Source organism: Protopterus annectens, chromosome 16.part0 (genome assembly GCF_019279795.1).
Source record: "Protopterus annectens isolate FY-2018-M chromosome 16.part0, PAN1.0, whole genome shotgun sequence".
NCBI classification, from domain to species: domain Eukaryota; kingdom Metazoa; phylum Chordata; order Ceratodontiformes; family Protopteridae; genus Protopterus; species Protopterus annectens.
Window position 1 is genome coordinate 696,705,394 of NC_056750.1, and position 17,829 is coordinate 696,723,222.

General features: G+C 43.6%; 1 protein-coding gene across 1 annotated transcript in view; it reads right to left on the bottom strand.

Moving 5' to 3' along the window:
- CARMIL3 (capping protein regulator and myosin 1 linker 3) overlaps nt 1-17,829 on the bottom strand; it is a 3,552,770-nt gene that overhangs the window by 458,245 nt on the left and 3,076,696 nt on the right. Inside the window, exon 24 of the mRNA XM_044058175.1 lies at nt 12,640-13,557. Within this exon, the coding sequence (XP_043914110.1) occupies nt 12,640-13,557 (918 nt within the window). The remainder of the gene's footprint in view (nt 1-12,639; nt 13,558-17,829) is intronic.

The following is a 17,829-nucleotide window of genomic DNA, read 5'->3' on the forward strand; positions in this document are numbered from 1 at the left end:
GTTCCGCCCTGCTTGTTGATGTACCACACTACCGACATATTGTCTGTCTGAATTGCAATGGTCCCGGTGGGAAGAGAGTTCTGAAGAGTTTGTAATGCTAAAAGCACAGCTCTCATCTCCAAGACATTGATATGCAGATGGTACTCATGGGGTTGCCAGGTGCCTTGGACTGTTCTGCCCTGAAAGTGCCCCCCCCCCACCCGATCAGGGAGGCATCCATGGTAATCACCGTGGCTACTGGAGGAGGAAGAACAAATGGTCTGCCCTGGGGTACTGATGGAGAAACCATCCACCAAGCAAGTTGGTCTTTGCATGTCTGTGTAATCATAATCATGTGAGACATTGGAAGTTGTAGAAATGACCATTGGGTGAAAAGCAACCACTGAAGAATCCTCATATGAAAATGAGCCAAGGGGACTAGTATGATCACTGCTGCCATGAGGCCCAATGTCTTTAGGACTAATCTGGCCTGAATTTTCTTGCATCCTAATAATACCTGTACATGTCGGCGAATATCTAATACTCTGTGTAACGGAAGTCTTGCTGACATGTCTTTTGTACTTAAACTTGCGCCTATAAAGGTTATGGACTGACAAGGTGACAATGCAGACTTTTCAAAATTTATTTTGATACCTAACTTGGAGCAAGTTTGGATGGTGTAGTTCCTGGCTCGTAGCAGCTGATGTCTGGTGGTAGCAGTAAGGAGCCAGTCATCTAGATAGGGAAACACCTGGAATCCTTGCCATCTCAGGTGAGTGGTAACTACTGCCATACATTTGGAGAACACCCTGGGGGCTGTGGTGAGACCAAAGGGCAGAGCTCAGAACTGATAATGACTGGCTCCCAGCCGGAAGCGGAGGAATCTTCTGGAGCGCCTGTTCATTTTGATATGGTAGTACGGATCTTGAAGATCAATGGAGCACATCCAGTTGTCCTGACCCAAAAAGGGTAGAATGGACTGAAGTGTGACCATCCGGAACTTCGTTCTTTGCACAGACCTGTTTAGTCTGCTGAGATCCAAAATGGGTCTCCAGTCCCCTGTCTTTTTTGATACCAAAAAGAACCTTGAGTAAATTCCAGATCTTTGCTGGTCTGCTGGGACTCGCTGGATGGCTCTTTTTTGTAGCAGTTTTGAGATCTCTTGGACTACTTGTTCCCTTAGACTGGGTGGAACATCTGGAAGGGATTTGTTTGACCTTAAGGGGATATGAACGAAGGGAATTCTGTAACCTCCGGATATGATAGACTGTACCCATCTGTCTTGAGTTATGTCTTGCCAGGCTTTTGGGTACAGCGATAATCTTCCCCCAACTGCCTCCGAAGGCGGGCAGCCGGGCAGCCCTTCAGGGATGCTGGAAGGGCTTGTCAGAGAAGGAATCTCTGCTGCCCTGATTTTGCAGGCCCCCTCTGCCTCGAGGGCAGCGTCTATTGTTCCCTCCTCTGCCCCTGGAGGGAAACTCACCACGTGTGTCAGGCATGGTTCCCTGGGGTTTCCAGAACCACATTTTGCCACTTTTCTGACCTTTGGGGTATGGTCTAGAAGGAGTGGAAAAACGGACTCCCACAGCAGAGAGAGTCTTGCCTTCCTGCTCACACCTGGTAAGGGTATCCTTCACCTGGTGGTCCAAAAAGAGCAGAACCATCAAAAGGGGTATTGGTGAAAGACGCCTTAAAGGCATCCGCAAAGTTACATAACCGCATCTAAGCATGCCTTCTCAAGGCCACACCTGTGCCTGCGGCTCTACTCGCCCCATCGGCTGCATAAGAAATGAGCCACATGGAGGAGTTCACTATCGAATTAAGATTCGCCAGCTGGGAGGTAATCTTATCCTGGGCCTCCACAGCTGATGGATCTTGAAGGGTATCCCCTAGCTCCTTAAGGAGATCCCTTTGAAGGCGTGTAAAATGGCACAAATAATTCAGCGACCACATGGAAAAAGTCGCTGAGGAAAACATCCGCTTCCCGTATCTGTCCATTGTCCTAGACTCCTTATTAGTGGGATGGACAGACGAAGAAGTCTCAGCCAACTCCTTTTTCGTGGATGCTGCTACCACCATAGCATCAACAGGGACACCCTTTGTCAAAAATTGCTTGTCTTGTGGTGCTGTGATGAATTTTGTGGGCCTTCGGGGAATTGGTTCCACTGTGTCTGGGGCTGACCACACCTTTCGAGCCACCACTGCCATCAGTGGATCGAAAGGCGGAGACACCCAGGAGGTGGAGGGGTGAGAACCAAATGCGTCCAGATATACCGACTCATCCTCAGAAGGGTTAAGGGTAGTCCAGTTCCCCCTCTGTCTAAGCATCTCAAAGATGTCTGAGAAGGAGACATCTTCAGAGGGGGACCTCGGGGACCCCTCCGAATCCTCTAAGTCGGTATCCAAAGTGACAGACTCAGGGGAATCAACATGCTTCCTCTTACATTTCCTCTTCTGAGGGGGCTCCTCTGAATGGTCAGGGGAGGCCTCGGAAGAGGAAAACGTGCCCACTGGGGTGACCTGGAGCACTTGCTCTCCTTGCTTGGGGTCTGGAGGAGAGGCAGAGGCAGACGCAGGCAAAATGGGGGGAGGAGCCGAAGAGGCTGATTGTGGGGCTGACTGAGGGGCCAGCACACTCCTCATGACCTCAAAGGCACCCCTTCCCAGCAGAGAAGAAGGTTCAGGCTCCGAAGAGACCGGAAACCTCCCCGGCACCGAGAGGGATGGCTCCGAGGCCAATGTAGGAGCCGAGCTCACCTGCGCCGAAGCTCCGAGAGGGAGAACGGGGTCAAACAAGGGTCCGATGCCACACTCCCTCTTGGAACCGACGTGGGAGTCTCGGTGCCCAGATCCCTCCAAGGACTGCGCCAAGGAAATGAACGGAGCTGAAGGAACCAAAAGGGTAGGATATCGGCACCGACGGTTCCACGATCCGAACCCCAACCAGCTCCGGCTCCGAACTCAAGGGGTGAGTCGAAGGAGAAACTACTGTAGAGAAGGGCAGAGCCGAACCCTGATGAGGGGGGCTGGATAGCATTTTAGCCAGGGCCTGCGATTTCAGAAGTCTGCTCACCACTCTCTCCAAGTCATGGTCAGACAGTCTGGAAGACCGAGAAGAGTGAGATCGGTGACTTCGCTCCAACTGCAACAGAGGTGACCCCGGAGCCGAGCAAATCGACTCTAGGGATGGGGACCTAGAACGCTTTTGGCTCCCTGAAGGTTCCGACACCAGGATCGGAGCCGACTGAGAGGCAGGTACTTCGGTTCCGTCCGGAACCGATGTCGAAGCAGACAACACACCCGACGACGGCTCCGAGCTGGGAGCCGACAGCTTGGAGGGTTTCCCTGGCTGAGTCTTAGCAGGTGACCCTTCAGGTTTTAGTAATCCTCTAAGGATTAACTAATTCCTACGCTCCTGCAGGACTCTTGGACTAAAGGCGTGACACACAGAACAAGAGTCCTGCAGGTGTAGGGCGCCCAAGCAGTAGACACAAGACGTGTGACCATCTGTCAGAGACATCTTCTGACAGCATGAGTCACACTTCTTGAATCCCAATACCTTAGTATCTTTGGACATCCTGCAAAAAGGAAATATCACAGGAAAAAAAGGTCAACAGTAGGTAACAAGTATAAAGAACCGTATACACAAAAAAACAGTTACCACACCTTAACAACGCACACACACACACACACTATAACTATAAGATATATATATATATATATATATATATATATATATATATATATATATATATTAGAAAATAGTAAAGTACTACAACTATTTCTACCTGAAAACGCTACAAAAGAAATTTTAGAAAACAAGGGTTAGCCTCTAACTAAAAACGGCTACCTTGAAGAGAGAAAAATAGAGGGGGGGGACTCTCTAACAGTAAAAATGAGTTTTCTAAGGGGTTGGGATCGATATAAAACTACACAGAGACAATAAGTACTAAAACTATTATAATAAAAACTAAACACTAACTATTTATATGAAAGTTTTTATATAAAACCTATCAAAAAGACGAAAAATACAACCTGAGCCAGCAAAAGCAACCTCGTAGCAGAAGCGGCAAATGAGATCTGGGGATCTAGCGCTAGGCATTGTGGGATATGGGGAGGCCTCGAGCCAGTAAATAGCTCTCGAGCTTTAGAAGATGGCCGAGTCGGAGCCAAGGATCGGCTCCGAACCCAACCAGCAAGAATGAAGTCGAGATAGACAACTTAACATGGAGAAGTAAAGCCGACGCCACTTCTGTGCAAATACCCTAGGACACCACTTGGACCCAAAGCATCCCCTAGTAGCCTTTGGAGGGGGAAGGAGGGTGGGAAATAATGAATGAAAGAAGATAAACAACACAGATGGAACATTATGGTAAGACATAACTTCTTTATCTGATGTTGTTAATCTTCTTTCCATTCATCTTTATCTGATGTTGTTAATCTTCATTCCATTCATCACTGATGGGACAGAATCCCAAGCTACCTTGAGGTCCCTGGGTGACCCTTATGGAAGAACATTCTTGAGTACCATTGAGCTAAAGGCAGCTCTCCCTCTGGAGACCAAGTCCAATTTGTAATGATTGATAAAGGTATGAGGCTTAGCCCAAGTAGCTTGCACAGATGTCGTCCATGGAAGCCCTGGAATGGAAAGCTACAGATGTTACCATAGATCTAGTGGAGTGAGCTTTAACTTTTGGCATAGGTTCATTACTGAGGGAATATATGAAACATACGCAGTTCCTTAGCCATTTCAATAATGTAATCTTGGAAACAGCATCTCCCATTCTTGACCCAGAAAAGGAGATGAAAAGCTGTTCAGACTTGCATATAGGTTTAGTCCTGTCTAGGTAAACTCTCAGTTGCTTATGTATGTACAAGGAGTGAAGACAGTACTCTCCTCTATTGGAAAAATTCAGAAAGAACACTGGTAGGTCATTGGTCTGGTTAATGGAGAATTCAGAACCAACTTTGGGAAGGAAGGATGGATTCGTCCAAAGTGATACTCTATCTTTATGGAAGACCAGATAGGGTCTCTTAATACACAATGTCTGCAGCTCTGAGACACTTCTGGCAGACGTGATGGGTACCAAGAACAAACATTTCCAAGACAAAAACTTTAGGTCACACTTCACAGCAGGTTCAAAAGTTTTTTGAGTTAAAGACTGAAGGACTAAAGTGAGGTTCCATGGTTCCACAAGCTGTCTGACAAGAGGTCTGATATGAGAGGTTCCCTTGAGGAAGGCCTTGCATAGACGTAAAGAGATAAGAGGAGTGCTATCTATACCATTGTGGAAATCAGAAATTGCTCTAGGTGTACTCATACAGTACAGGCAGACTCCATTATCAAAAAACTTACCTAAGTATTGAAGTACTGCAGTTACTGGAGCTAAATAAGGGTCTAGCATGTTATCCCTAGACCAGATGGAGAACCTCTTCCATTCATCCTGATATAGTTTTCTGGTGGATGATTTATGAGAGACCAGAACGATGTCTCAAACAGGTGAGGAGAGATTAGCTTGCCTGGCAACTAATGGAAGTGGAGAAACCAAGCTGTCAGCTTGAGACTGGATAGGTTCAGGTGGCTCAGCCCTTGGGGGTGAGTAATCAGATCTTGAAGAGGGTCCAGAATCCACAGCGGGTATACTAGGTGAGGCCAAAGGTATGGGAACCAAACTTGTCAAGGGCAAAACAGAGCTATGAGGATCACCTTGCATCTCAATCAAAGAGCCTTCTTTAGAAATTGTGGAATCAGGGGGATGGGAGGATAGTCATAAAGAAGTCCTGTGGATCAATTGTGGACTAGAGAGTCCATCGGGGACTCCTCCTCCGGGGCAATAAGGGCAAAATAGCTGCTGCACTTGTTGTCTGAAGGAGAGGCAAAAAGATTGCAGCAAGACTGGCCTCAGTGGCTGAAGATTTCTGTCACCACTTTGGGGTTGAGGGACCGCTCATGAGGCAAGAGGATGCATCTGCTCAGTTTGCCCGCAATTACATTGGATCTCCCCAGGATATGCGTTGTTATAAGAAATCGTTTGGAAGCTATCGCCCACTGCCAAATTCTCATGGCTTCTCGACACAGGGGGTAGGACTTGGTTCCTCCTTGCTTGTTGATATACCAGAGCACTGACATGCTGTCTGACTGGACTGCAATTGTCTCAGAAGGGAAAGCTGAATGAAAGGCTTGCAACACTAACAGCACTGCTCTCAGTTCCAGGACACTGATATGCAGGTGGGCCTCTGAGGTGGACCAAGTTCCTTGGACTGTCTTTCCCTGGAAATGCCCCCCCCCCCACCCAACCAGGGAAGCATCCATGTTCACAATGGCTCTGGGCTGAGGGGATAGAAATGGGTGACTCCAAAGTTCTGTATCTGGCCTCATCCACCAAAGGAGGTCTTGTTTGCAGGAGTTGGTTATTCGGATCTGGCAGTGAAAGGGGTGATAGTTTGAGAACCATTGACAAAGAAGGAGCCACTGCAGGATCTGCATATGAAGCTTTGCTAGAGGCACTATTGGGATTGAAGCTGCCATAGAACCAAGGGCCTGAAGAACTTCCCTTGCCGAAACTTTTGTGTGACATAGTATCACTCGGAGCTGGAGCATCAAATGCTAGAGTCTGTGGTTTGGGAGTGATACTGGACAGGACTGGGTGTTCAACACTGCTCCAATGAATTCTATTTGTTGTGTAGGAGTAAGGTCTGATTTCTCCCAATGTATCATTATTCCCAATAATTTTGCCAGAGACAGAGTGTGTACTGCAGTGCTGTTACCAGAAGATGCTCAGTGGGAGTGGTAGGGAGCCAGTCATCCAAATATGGAAACACCCAGAATCCTTGTAGTCTCAAGTGAGCTGTGACCACTGCTAAGCATTTCATGAACACTCTGGGGACCATAGAGAGTTCAAATGGCAGGGCAAGAAATTGATAGACTGGCCCCTAGATGAAAGTGAAGCAGAATCCTAGAGCATTTGTCCATCTTGATGTGGTAATATGCATCCCGGAGATCTATCAAGCACATCCAATCGCCTTCTCTCAAAAAAAGGAAGAATGGACTGAACCATGATCATCTGGAATTTGGCTTGGGTGACAGACTTGTTTAAGCTGCTGAGATCCAAAATGGGTCTCCAGTCCCCTGTCTTTTTTGGCACCAAAAAGAATCTTGAGTAAAAGCGGATCCGCTTTGGTCTGATTGGATGACTCTTTTTTGAGACAGCTTTATTATTTCTGAAGCTGCTGCTTCCCTTTGACTGGGTGGAACATCGGGAAGCTTTCTCAAAAGATTTGGTTGAAAAGAGAGGGGAATGGTGTAACCTCTGGTGATGATACTCTGCACCCAACGATCGGTGGTAATGGATTGCCAGGCAGCTTGGTGAAGAGATAAGCAATCAGGCTGCTCCTCAGGAGCGCTGGTAAGGCTGTCCAGAGGAAGAGTCCCTGGATCCTTGGTTACGAGGACTCCCTCTGCCTCTGTAGGGGCATCTTCTGGAATTGTTACCTCCTCTGCCCCTCGGGGAATCATCACCATGTGTGGCACGGAAAGGACCCTGAGATTTTTTGTGCCACAATTTCCTACTCCTCTAGTTCCTGGAAAAGGTACCTTGAGGATTGGAAAAACGTAGGTCTATGACAGACAGGGTCTTTCTGTCTTGCTCGCATCTGCCTAGTGTGTCCTTCACTTTTGAGCCAAAAAGGGACGATGCTTCAATGGGAGCATTTAAAAAGGAAGACTTGAAGGTGTCAGTGAGGTCACAAATGCGCATCCAGGCATGACGCCTCATGACAATCCCCGAACCCACTGCTCTGGCCACCCCTTTGGTCGCATATGAAAGCCTCATGGACGAGTTGGATATCAATTCCAGGGTTGTGAGCTGTGAGGCCACTTTGTCCCTGACCTCTTCAGACTACTGTCCTGTGAGTGTCCCAGAGAGTTGGGAGATCAAGTCTCTCTGGAGCCTCGTAAAATGTGCCAAATATTTCTGGGACCATATAGCAAAGGTTCCTGATGCAAAAACTCACTTCCAAATTCTGTCCACAACCCGGGACTCCCTGTGGGGCCAGTGGACAGCGGGACTTTCCTCAGCCAAGTCCTTTTTTGTGGCAGCCACCACCACCATAGCATCAACTGGTAATCCCTTGGACCAATGTGGGTTCTCCTCAGGAGGGGATAGAATTCTGTCAGGGCTCTAAGGGATTGCCTCAATGGAATCAGGATTCATCCACGCGTGCTACACGACATGCTGGATGAGTTCGTTGGCAGGCGGGATCACCCAAGAGGTAGAAGGCTGGACTCCTCAGATGAAGGGTTGGAGGGCTTCCAGTCACCTCTCTGTTTTAGCATTTCCAGGATGTCTGTGAAGGAGACATCACCAGTAAGTGACTGTGGGGTCCCTTCACTATCATTGTAATCCATGTCTTCCATCAAAGACTCCTCAGGTGAGTCCATGTGCTTCCTCTTGCACATCCTCTTCCAAGTAGTCTCCTCAGTGGGGGGTCTCTTAGGAGGACTTGGAAGAGTAGGTACCCTGAACAGGGGTGTCCTGTGACTTCTCTGCCTGGTGACTTGGGGGGTGGTCTGTGGCAGCTGTAGCTCAGAGGGCAAAAACTGGGGTTCCGACATCACAGGAGTGCTTCCAGAAGTGAGACCCCTCACCATCGTGTGGAAGGCAGGTCCACCCAAAGAGGGATGGGAGCCTGGAACCGAGAAAGACGACCTCGGAACCAGGGTCACATCTTGCTCTGACGAACCCGCCCCCATGGATGGAGCCTCAAGCAGGATTGGTGCAGACAAGGCTATCGGCACTGAGGATGGAACTGAGGAGTAACATGGCTCCAAACCCCGGGCTGAAGCGCCCGCCCCCATTCTCCAGATTGAGGAAGGACTGATTCTGCAGGAACTGAGGACCAAAGGGACAAACTCAGAGCTGGAGTGAGGTGCACTATCTGTGCCGAGGAAATGGGTTCCAAGGAGGATGTTGAAGCAGAAGGCTTCAGAACTGAAGTGGTCGAAGTAGGAAAGTAAGACAGAGTCCATGGAGAAAATGACCCAAGTTCCGCATGGGGAAGGACCTTAGAAAGTGTGGGTATCCCCTTAGCTACCAACAGCTGTTCCATAAGATGCAGCACATTGTGTTCCGTCAGGCTCCTGGTGGATCTAGTGGATACTCTGGACGGGGCATCAGGACATTCGATGAATGGGCCCAGAAATGGATCAATGGAAGGGGAGTATTGGGTCCGTGGTGTAAGGTTTGCCGGCACCGAAGTCTCAAGTTTTGAGACCAGGAGTAATGGGGTCAAATCTAGTTAAGTCGGTAAAATGGTTGGTGCCTAAATGGTCTGTTCCACAAACATCAGTGTCGAAGTTATCGAAGGTGTGCCCTGAGTTGAAGTGGCAACAGATGCTGAAGTTTAAATAGGCATGGTAAGGTCTATAATCGGTGCCAGAGACAGGACTGGTGCCGAAACTGGCGTCGGTATCGAAGGTTATGAGATACTCAGAGCCATGGAAGACGGAGCTGTGGAGGTAGATTTATGCTCCGAAGACAGCTTTGGGACCTTTGGCTTTACAGGCTTACCCTGATCACCCGATGGTGAGGAGGGAACCGAGTGGGACCTCTTTTTGTCCTTAGTGGGAGGGGTTGAGTCCTCCATCGCAGAAATGGTCTCTGAAAAGGGAGACTTAAGTAACCCTTTCAGTATCAGTTTATTTTTGTGCTCATTAAGAGTGCATTGACTGAAACTTTGACAAATGTCACAAGGAGGCTGCACCAAAAGGTGTGGCACCCCCAAACAGTATACACAATCATCATGAGAATCACTGTTAGGTAACTTGCCCTTACATGAAGCACAGTGCTTAAATCCTGAAGTAACTTTCTTAACCAACATCTTGCTAGAGAAACCACAGGCCAACAGTATAACCAGTCAGAAAGAAAGTCACACGTGTACCAATACAGAGATATGAGAAAACAGGAACCCCTTAGTAAACAACAATCCTAACAGGCCACAGGAAAGAGAGGAAAAAATGCCAGCTATGGTACTGAAGGAATACCACAAGGGTAAGGGATGAAAGCCCGTACCAACAATGGTACTAGAAAGATTACCAATGGTAATAACAGGTAGAAAAGAGAAGAACAAAACAAGGTTTGAAGGAAGAAAACAGACTAGAAATATTATTTGCTTTATAAAAAAGAAAGATATCCAAAGTTTTATATACAAATATCAAATAAAGTTCCACTTAGCTGAGAGCTTGGCTGAAATGCAGCTTTACGGCTACGCAGCAAATGAGATCTTAGTTAAAAGGGAGAAGGGCATTCTGGGTAGAAACTTAGCTCGTGAGTTTTTTTGGCTGGTGCAAGCTTTGTAATAAGGGCAACTCACTTTCAAGGGCTTGGAATTGAACCCATCAGCGATGAATGGAAAGAAGATTAACAACATCACATCTCATAGCATCAAAAAATTGATGTAGGTCACGATCGAGACTCTGATTAATTTATTGGCTTAGTATTAGGGTATTTGGAGAGCACACCACCAGGGACAATATCAAGCAGCTTTTGTTTTATTTACCCCTCCCCAAAATCTGATAAATAAGATCCAGGTGTATTTCTCTCCCCTTAGTTGTTGCTGGGTAAAATAGTAAGCTTAATTACTTACAGCTGTAGTTTTTCTCCTTATAGCTGTTGCTAGTGTATAATACTAAGAAAAACAAAATTACCTTATAGCTGTTTTGCAATTACTGCAGTCTGTTATAATTTCTCCAGAGTGTTGTTTACAAATATGTAAAATCTACTTGCTTTAAAAATAAAAACACAAAAGCAAGCGAGACCAAGTCCTCAGTACTTTAAAAACGTGAACGTATTTTTAATAAGAACGTTTTCGCTCCTACAAAGGCAAGAGCTTCATCAGACAATATAAAAAGAACACCTTTGCACTTTTAAATAAAACCAGTCATGATGTCATTTCCTTAACTACGGTGGAAATGGAAAAAATGTTTACATTTTCAAAAAATGTTTCCTTGGTGATGCTACATAAGCAAAACTTCAAGGGTAGGTAGCCAAGGTTAATTTCACCAAAATACCACCGTACAGAAACCTCAAAAAGTTACTAATGAGGTAATACTAATTAAACCCAGAATAAAATCGAATATATTTACATTGATGCTAACACTTATGCTTAGTTTATCAAAAAACATAAGAAACATATAAAAAAAGAAACCTTAAAAAATGACTAAAAAGAGGGTAATAGTCACTCCAACATTTTCACTATTTACACATAGTTAATATTTCAAAACACTTATCCAAATAGAGCTAGATGTCATGTGTTTCAGAAACCATACAATATAACCGTATGTCATGACACATTTTATCCAAATTTAGAACAATTTTAACTAATCTTTTCCCATTAACAAAGTAGAAAAAAGAGGAAAACAGACCTCTTATATATTTTAGTCTCCTCCCCATAAACATTCCTTTACTTTTAAAGTAATGATCTAACTTATTTCCTAAGGTAACTTCTGTATTTTAAAATCACAGAAATGTTACACATTTCATTTAATCCAGGTGGTGAAAAAGCATTCAATAATAACTGCCATTCTAGTTCTTTTAATTCTAAAAGTAGTGTTTGGGGACCACCCTAACTAACTTTCACTACGTCAATTCCCATGAAGGAAAAACTATGTCCAATGTTCTCTAGGACATGTTTTGAAAGGGCATTGTCCGTTTTTTTGTTTTTAATGGCATAATTATGTTGGTAAACACGGTCACGTAATCTCCGGTCCGTTTTACCAACATAAAAACTCGGGCAGCAATTACAAAACGCTATGTAGACTATTGATTTAGAATCACAAAGAATCTTGTGTTTAATATGATATTTTTCACCTCTTATCATAAAGGAATTTCCTGTTTTTAACAGTCTACACCAATGACAGAAGCCACAAGTAAAAGTACCAGTTTGTCTAGATAAGTTTGGCAAAAGATCCCCAGTTTGTAAAAGTTCCTTCAAGTTTTTCCCTCTTTTAAACACAAACCAGGGACCTGAGCCCAAAATTCCAAGAAGTTGGGTATTGTTTGCAATAAATTCCCAATTTTTCTTTACAATACAACACATGCTGTAAACATGTTTGTTGTAGGTCAAAATAAATCTACTTTTAAAGTCAGGAGAAGGGAGGCTATGAAGGCCTTGGTTGATGTTAGTAATTTCTCCTGATACATTCCCATTATTGGGAGTTTGTTCAAGATCAAGTTGCAGTGTCATATCCAAATTACTGCATAAGCTGTTATTTAATAATGGTTTATAAAAACCGGAAATTCTCTTAAAAGAAATTTCTTCAATTAAGTTATCAAGGAGGTCCAAGGGGTAACCCCTATTTAGAAACATGTTTTTAAGGATGGTGCATTCTTCTTCAAAATCAGAGAGGGTGCTACACATTCGTGTAGCCCTCACTAATTGGCCTTTAAAAATGGATTTCTTTTGTTTCCAAGGATGATTGCTAGTAAAATGAAGAAATGCATTGCAGTATGTGTTTTTTCTGAAAATCTTAGAGCGGTAACAATTATTTTCCACATCTTTAATCAATTTGACATCTAAATAATCAGTTTCACAAGTCGAATAATGATAAGTGAATGTCAAAAAACTGCATGATTCATTCATATATTGCATTAAGACATTTACCGTATCAGAATTTCCATCAATAAGAACAAATGCATCATCTAAAAACCGAGTGTAAAATTTTGAACACTCCTTGAATAAAGGATTTTCAAATAAACAAACCTTTTCCCAATAAGCCACTACAAGGTTCGCCACACTCCCACCACATGGCGAACCCATAGCAATACCCTTGTTCTGTAGATAGTGTTGATTGTTAAAAATGAAAAAGTTAGATGATAAAATGATTTCAAGGAGGGTAGTGACAACCTCAATTTCTTCTTTGGGTGCCCCCAGGTCAATTAACATCAGTTCCACCCATTCCACAGCTTCGAAGTGTGGTATAGACGTATATAAGTCTACCACATCGATGGTTAAAAAACTGTGAGAAGAGTTAAATGGGATGCTATTGATAGACCCTAGGAAAGACCACGAATCCTTACAGATCTGAGGAAGTGCTTTAAGATATTTATTTATAAAATGATCAACTACTTTAGCACTTGGATGAGTAATACAACATCTCCCATCCACTAGGGCCCGCATGGGAGGGTCCTCCAAGTTTTTATGTATTTTGGGGATCCCAAACATAATTGGGACCCTAGGGAAGGAGATGTTGATGAAATTAAAGGTGTCAGTGTCAATCTTCCCTTCAATAAAAAGGTCTCTGAGATAACCTTTTATTCTATTATACTGGCAATTTGTCTCATTTAGAGAAGACTTTTCATATGCTGAAGAGTCTAAGATTTTTATCATTTTTAAGATATAATCATTTTTATCTAAGATAACTAATCCCCCTCCCTTGTCTGGCTTGATCACTCTGACTGGTAAATTACCCAAATTTTTCAAGTAAGATCTTTGTGATGGTGTAATGTTACTGTCAGCGTCAAACCATTTAGTGTTCTCAAATAAATGTCTAAAGTCCAGTTCGCAAGCATATTCAAATGTCTGCAACGTTGGATGGAGGGGGGGATTAAAAATGCTCAGTAGTTTAAAGGGAGGTCTTTGATTGTTTACATCACCATTAAACAATACTTTAAGATTTAGACCCCTTACAAAACATTTGAGGTCCATAAGTAATTTAGGTAAACTCATTCCTTGATCTGGCACAAAGGATAACCCATAGGCCAACAGCTCTAAAATTAAGTTAAAACAAAAAAACGGACAATGCCCTTTCAAAACATGTCCTAGAGAACATTGGACATAGTTTTTCCTTCATGGGAATTGACGTAGTGAAAGTTGGGGTTAGGGGTGGTCCCCAAACACTACTTTTAGAATTAAAAGAACTAGAATGGCAGTTATTATTGAATGCTTTTTCACCACCTGGATTAAATGAAATGTGTAACATTTCTGTGATTTTAAAATACAGAAGTTACCTTAGGAAATAAGTTAGATCATTACTTTAAAAGTAAAGGAATGTTTATGGGGAGGAGACTAAAATATATAAGAGGTCTGTTTTCCTCTTTTTTCTACTTTGTTAATGGGAAAAGATTAGTTAAAATTGTTCTAAATTTGGATAAAATGTGTCATGACATACGGTTATATTGTATGGTTTCTGAAACACATGACATCTAGCTCTATTTGGATAAGTGTTTTGAAATATTAACTATGTGTAAATAGTGAAAATGTTGGAGTGACTATTACCCCCTTTTTAGTCATTTTTAAGGTTTCTCTTTTTTATATGTTTCTTATGTTTTTTGATAAACTAAGCATAAGTGTTAGCATCAATGTAAATATATTCGATTTTATTCTGGGTTTAATTAGTATTACCTCATTAGTAACTTTTTGAGGTTTCTGTACGGTGGTATTTTGGTGAAATTAACCTTGGCTACCTACCCTTGAAGTTTTGCTTATGTAGCATCACCAAGGAAACATTTTTTGAAAATGTAAACATTTTTTCCATTTCCACCGTAGTTAAGGAAATGACATCATGACTGGTTTTATTTAAAAGTGCAAAGGTGTTCTTTTTATATTGTCTGATGAAGCTCTTGCCTTTGTAGGAGCGAAAACGTTCTTATTAAAAATACGTTCACGTTTTTAAAGTACTGAGGACTTGGTCTCGCTTGCTTTTGTGTTTTTCAAAGGTTCGTACTTGTTGGTTGCATTAAAAATAAAAACCATCAAGAGACTACAGTTCCTTTAATTTCCTACCTTCAACCCAGACCATTTTGTTGACTGTTTTTTTTTTGTCACAACCACATTGACTAGATCTTCCCACCCTGTCTGCCCTTGCTTTGCTTGGGTTCTTTCCACTCCCATACCCTACCCCCATTGCCCACCCACCCCTGCTATGGCTAAACTTATTCCCAAACAGCCACTCCACTGAAGTAAAGCAATCCTATCACAGCTAAGAAAAATCCCAATTTATATTTTTCCATTTATCCTATTAAACTGTATACTACTAACTCCCATATATCACACTCCACCTGCTTAACTTCCTGGTACTTTAATGTTTTAGTGTAATAAGTCATAACCAGACAAAAGAATAGTTTTAAGTCCCCCACATATCAAAGCTCAATTACATGAGTAATCTAAAGGATGACACACTTAAAAGTGCAGCACCCCCTTTTTCTGTACAGCAGTGTCAGCAATCAATCTACTTGGTATGGGAATAGAACCCAAAGACTTCTGCAGCAAACACATGTGCACTATCTGTTTCCCCACTGACACAGTATGAAAACATAGGAAGTGATTCTGTTAGTATATCCCAGCTATGCCAGTCAGATCTTGAAATTAATCTCCTGTCTGAAGTAAAATCTGGAATCCAGGGGACTACCCAGGAGTGCACTACAGAATTCCTCATCATGAATAAAACAGCAGCAGCAGTAGCACAGAATAGTCTAGTATTCAGGAATATGTATGTTTAAGCAAGCTAGACTAAGCTTTGAGGAAAAATGTGTTTCTTTTACTTGTGGACAGCTGCTCATTAATAAGTGAACATACGGTCTTGGTGGTAAATCTAGTTGTGGTAGTTTTTCAACAGCTTGGTCTGGTTTTCTGGATGGAATACAGCCCAGATAAAACACTGTTAGTTAGGCTTGGACAAAGTCAGACAACCTGCAAAAGGAATACAAGAAACCGTATACCGCAAATATTTGAGAGTGCTGGTGGCAAGCATATGGGAAAAAAGGAAGTTATGTACCAACCATACCATTCCATGTTAGTTGTCTTCATCTCGCCTTCCTTCTTGCTGGTTGGGGTTCGGGAGCCGATCCTCGGCTCTGACTCGGCCATCTTCAATAGCTTGAGAGCTGTTTACTGGCTCGAGGCTACCCCTTATCCCACAATGCCTAGCGATAGGTACCCAGATCTCATTTGAAATAGCTAACTCCAGACATAACAACATAATAAATCAGTCAAGAATCAGTTGACTATACCTGTCATATTCTCTTAAGTCAAAAAAGAAACAAGAGAACACACAGCCAGTGAAACAGAAAAAAACTCCTCTCGATCCACTAGGACAGGGGGATGGGGGGTGGGACGCAAGAAGGAAGGCGAGATGAAGACAACTAACATGGACTGTTATGGTAGGTACATAACTTCTTTATGTTAAGTTGTCTATCTTGCCTTCATTCTTGTTGGTTGGGACAGCGTCCCTAGCACCTAAAACCTGGGTGGCTTAGTGAAACAGACTCTTCAGAACAGTGGAACCAAAGTCAGCTCTGCTCCTGGAGACCATATCCAACTTGTAATGAGAAATAAAGGTATGAGGGGTTTGCCCATATGGCAGCTGTACAGATGGAATCCATGGGCAACCTAGACTGGAAGGCTACAGAGGTGGCCAAGGCTCTAGTAGAATGACCTTTCGGTTTAATTGGTAATTGTTTGTTCCTTAACTGATAAATGAAAGAAACAGTGTGTGAAAACCATATGGACAAGATTACCTTGGAAACTAGGAGACCTTGTTTGCCCAAGGCGTAAGAGAGGAATAGTTGGTCCGATTTCCTTACTTTAGTTCTGTGTAGGTAAAAATGCAATTGCCTATGAACATCCAATTGGTGTAGTTTGTATTCTGCCTTGTTGGTATGATTAGAGAAAAACACAGGAAGATCTATAGATTGGTTTAAATTACTTTCTGAGCAGACTTTAGGGAGAAACGAAGGATTAGTCCTCAGAGCAACCCTGTCCTTATGAAAAAACAAGTATGGAGGACGAACACATAGTGCCTGAAGTTCGGAGACACGTCTGGCTGAAGTAATAGCTACCAGAAATAGTGTATTCCAAGATAGGAACTTGATAGAGCAGGACGCTGCTCATTCAAAAGGGAGCAGAATTAAGGAGGTTAGGACTAAATTAAGGTCCCAAGGAGGAGGGGGATTTCTCACTGGAGGCCTAAGAAGAGTTGCCCCTCTCAAAAAAGCTTTACATAGCTTATGAGACATAATGTTAGAGTTTGAAAAACCAACATGAAAGTTAGAAATGGACGTCATTTGTACCCTGATTGTGGAAGCAGCGGACCTGGAATGAAACAGTTGAGCTGGAAATTCCAAGATTTTGTGGACTGGGGCTGAAAAGGGATCCACATTCCTAGTCTTTGCCCAACAAGAAAAACGTTTCCATTTGCTAGCATAAGTTTTCCTCATTGTAGACTTGTGAGAGGACATGATAATGTCACGGACTGGTGGGGAAATGCTAGGAAGTCTGGCTAAGGTTGGAAGTGCAGCAACCAAGCTGTGAGCTGGAGAGTTTTGAGGGATTGATGCAACCCACCTGATTGATGAACCAGGAAGTCCGGAATTGGGTCCAGAGTCCCGAGTTGATCGAGAAGGTAACGGTGCAGGAACGGGAACCATATCTGTCTAGGCCAGAAGGGAGCAATGTGGATCATTTTGCAACCCAACAATATTGCTTTCTGTATAAGTTTGGGTATCAGAGGGAATGGAGGAAAGGCATAAAGAAGTCCCTGGGGCCAATCGTGGACTAGAGCATCTCTGGGTGTGTGACCCGGAAGTGGAAGAAGGGAGAAGTAGTTGCTGCATTTGCTGTTGAAGGGGGTGGCAAAGAGATCGCAGCAAGGCTGTCCCCATTTGTGAAAAACAAGATTCGCAACTTCCTGATTCAGAGACCACTCATGAGGCATTAGGATAGCTCTGCTGAGCCTGTCTGCTATGACATTGGATCTCCTAGGGATGTGCGTCGCAATCAGAAAATGTTGGGAGGAAATTGCCCACTGCCAAAGTCTGAGTGCTTCTCGACACAGGGGGTAGGACCTGGTTCCGC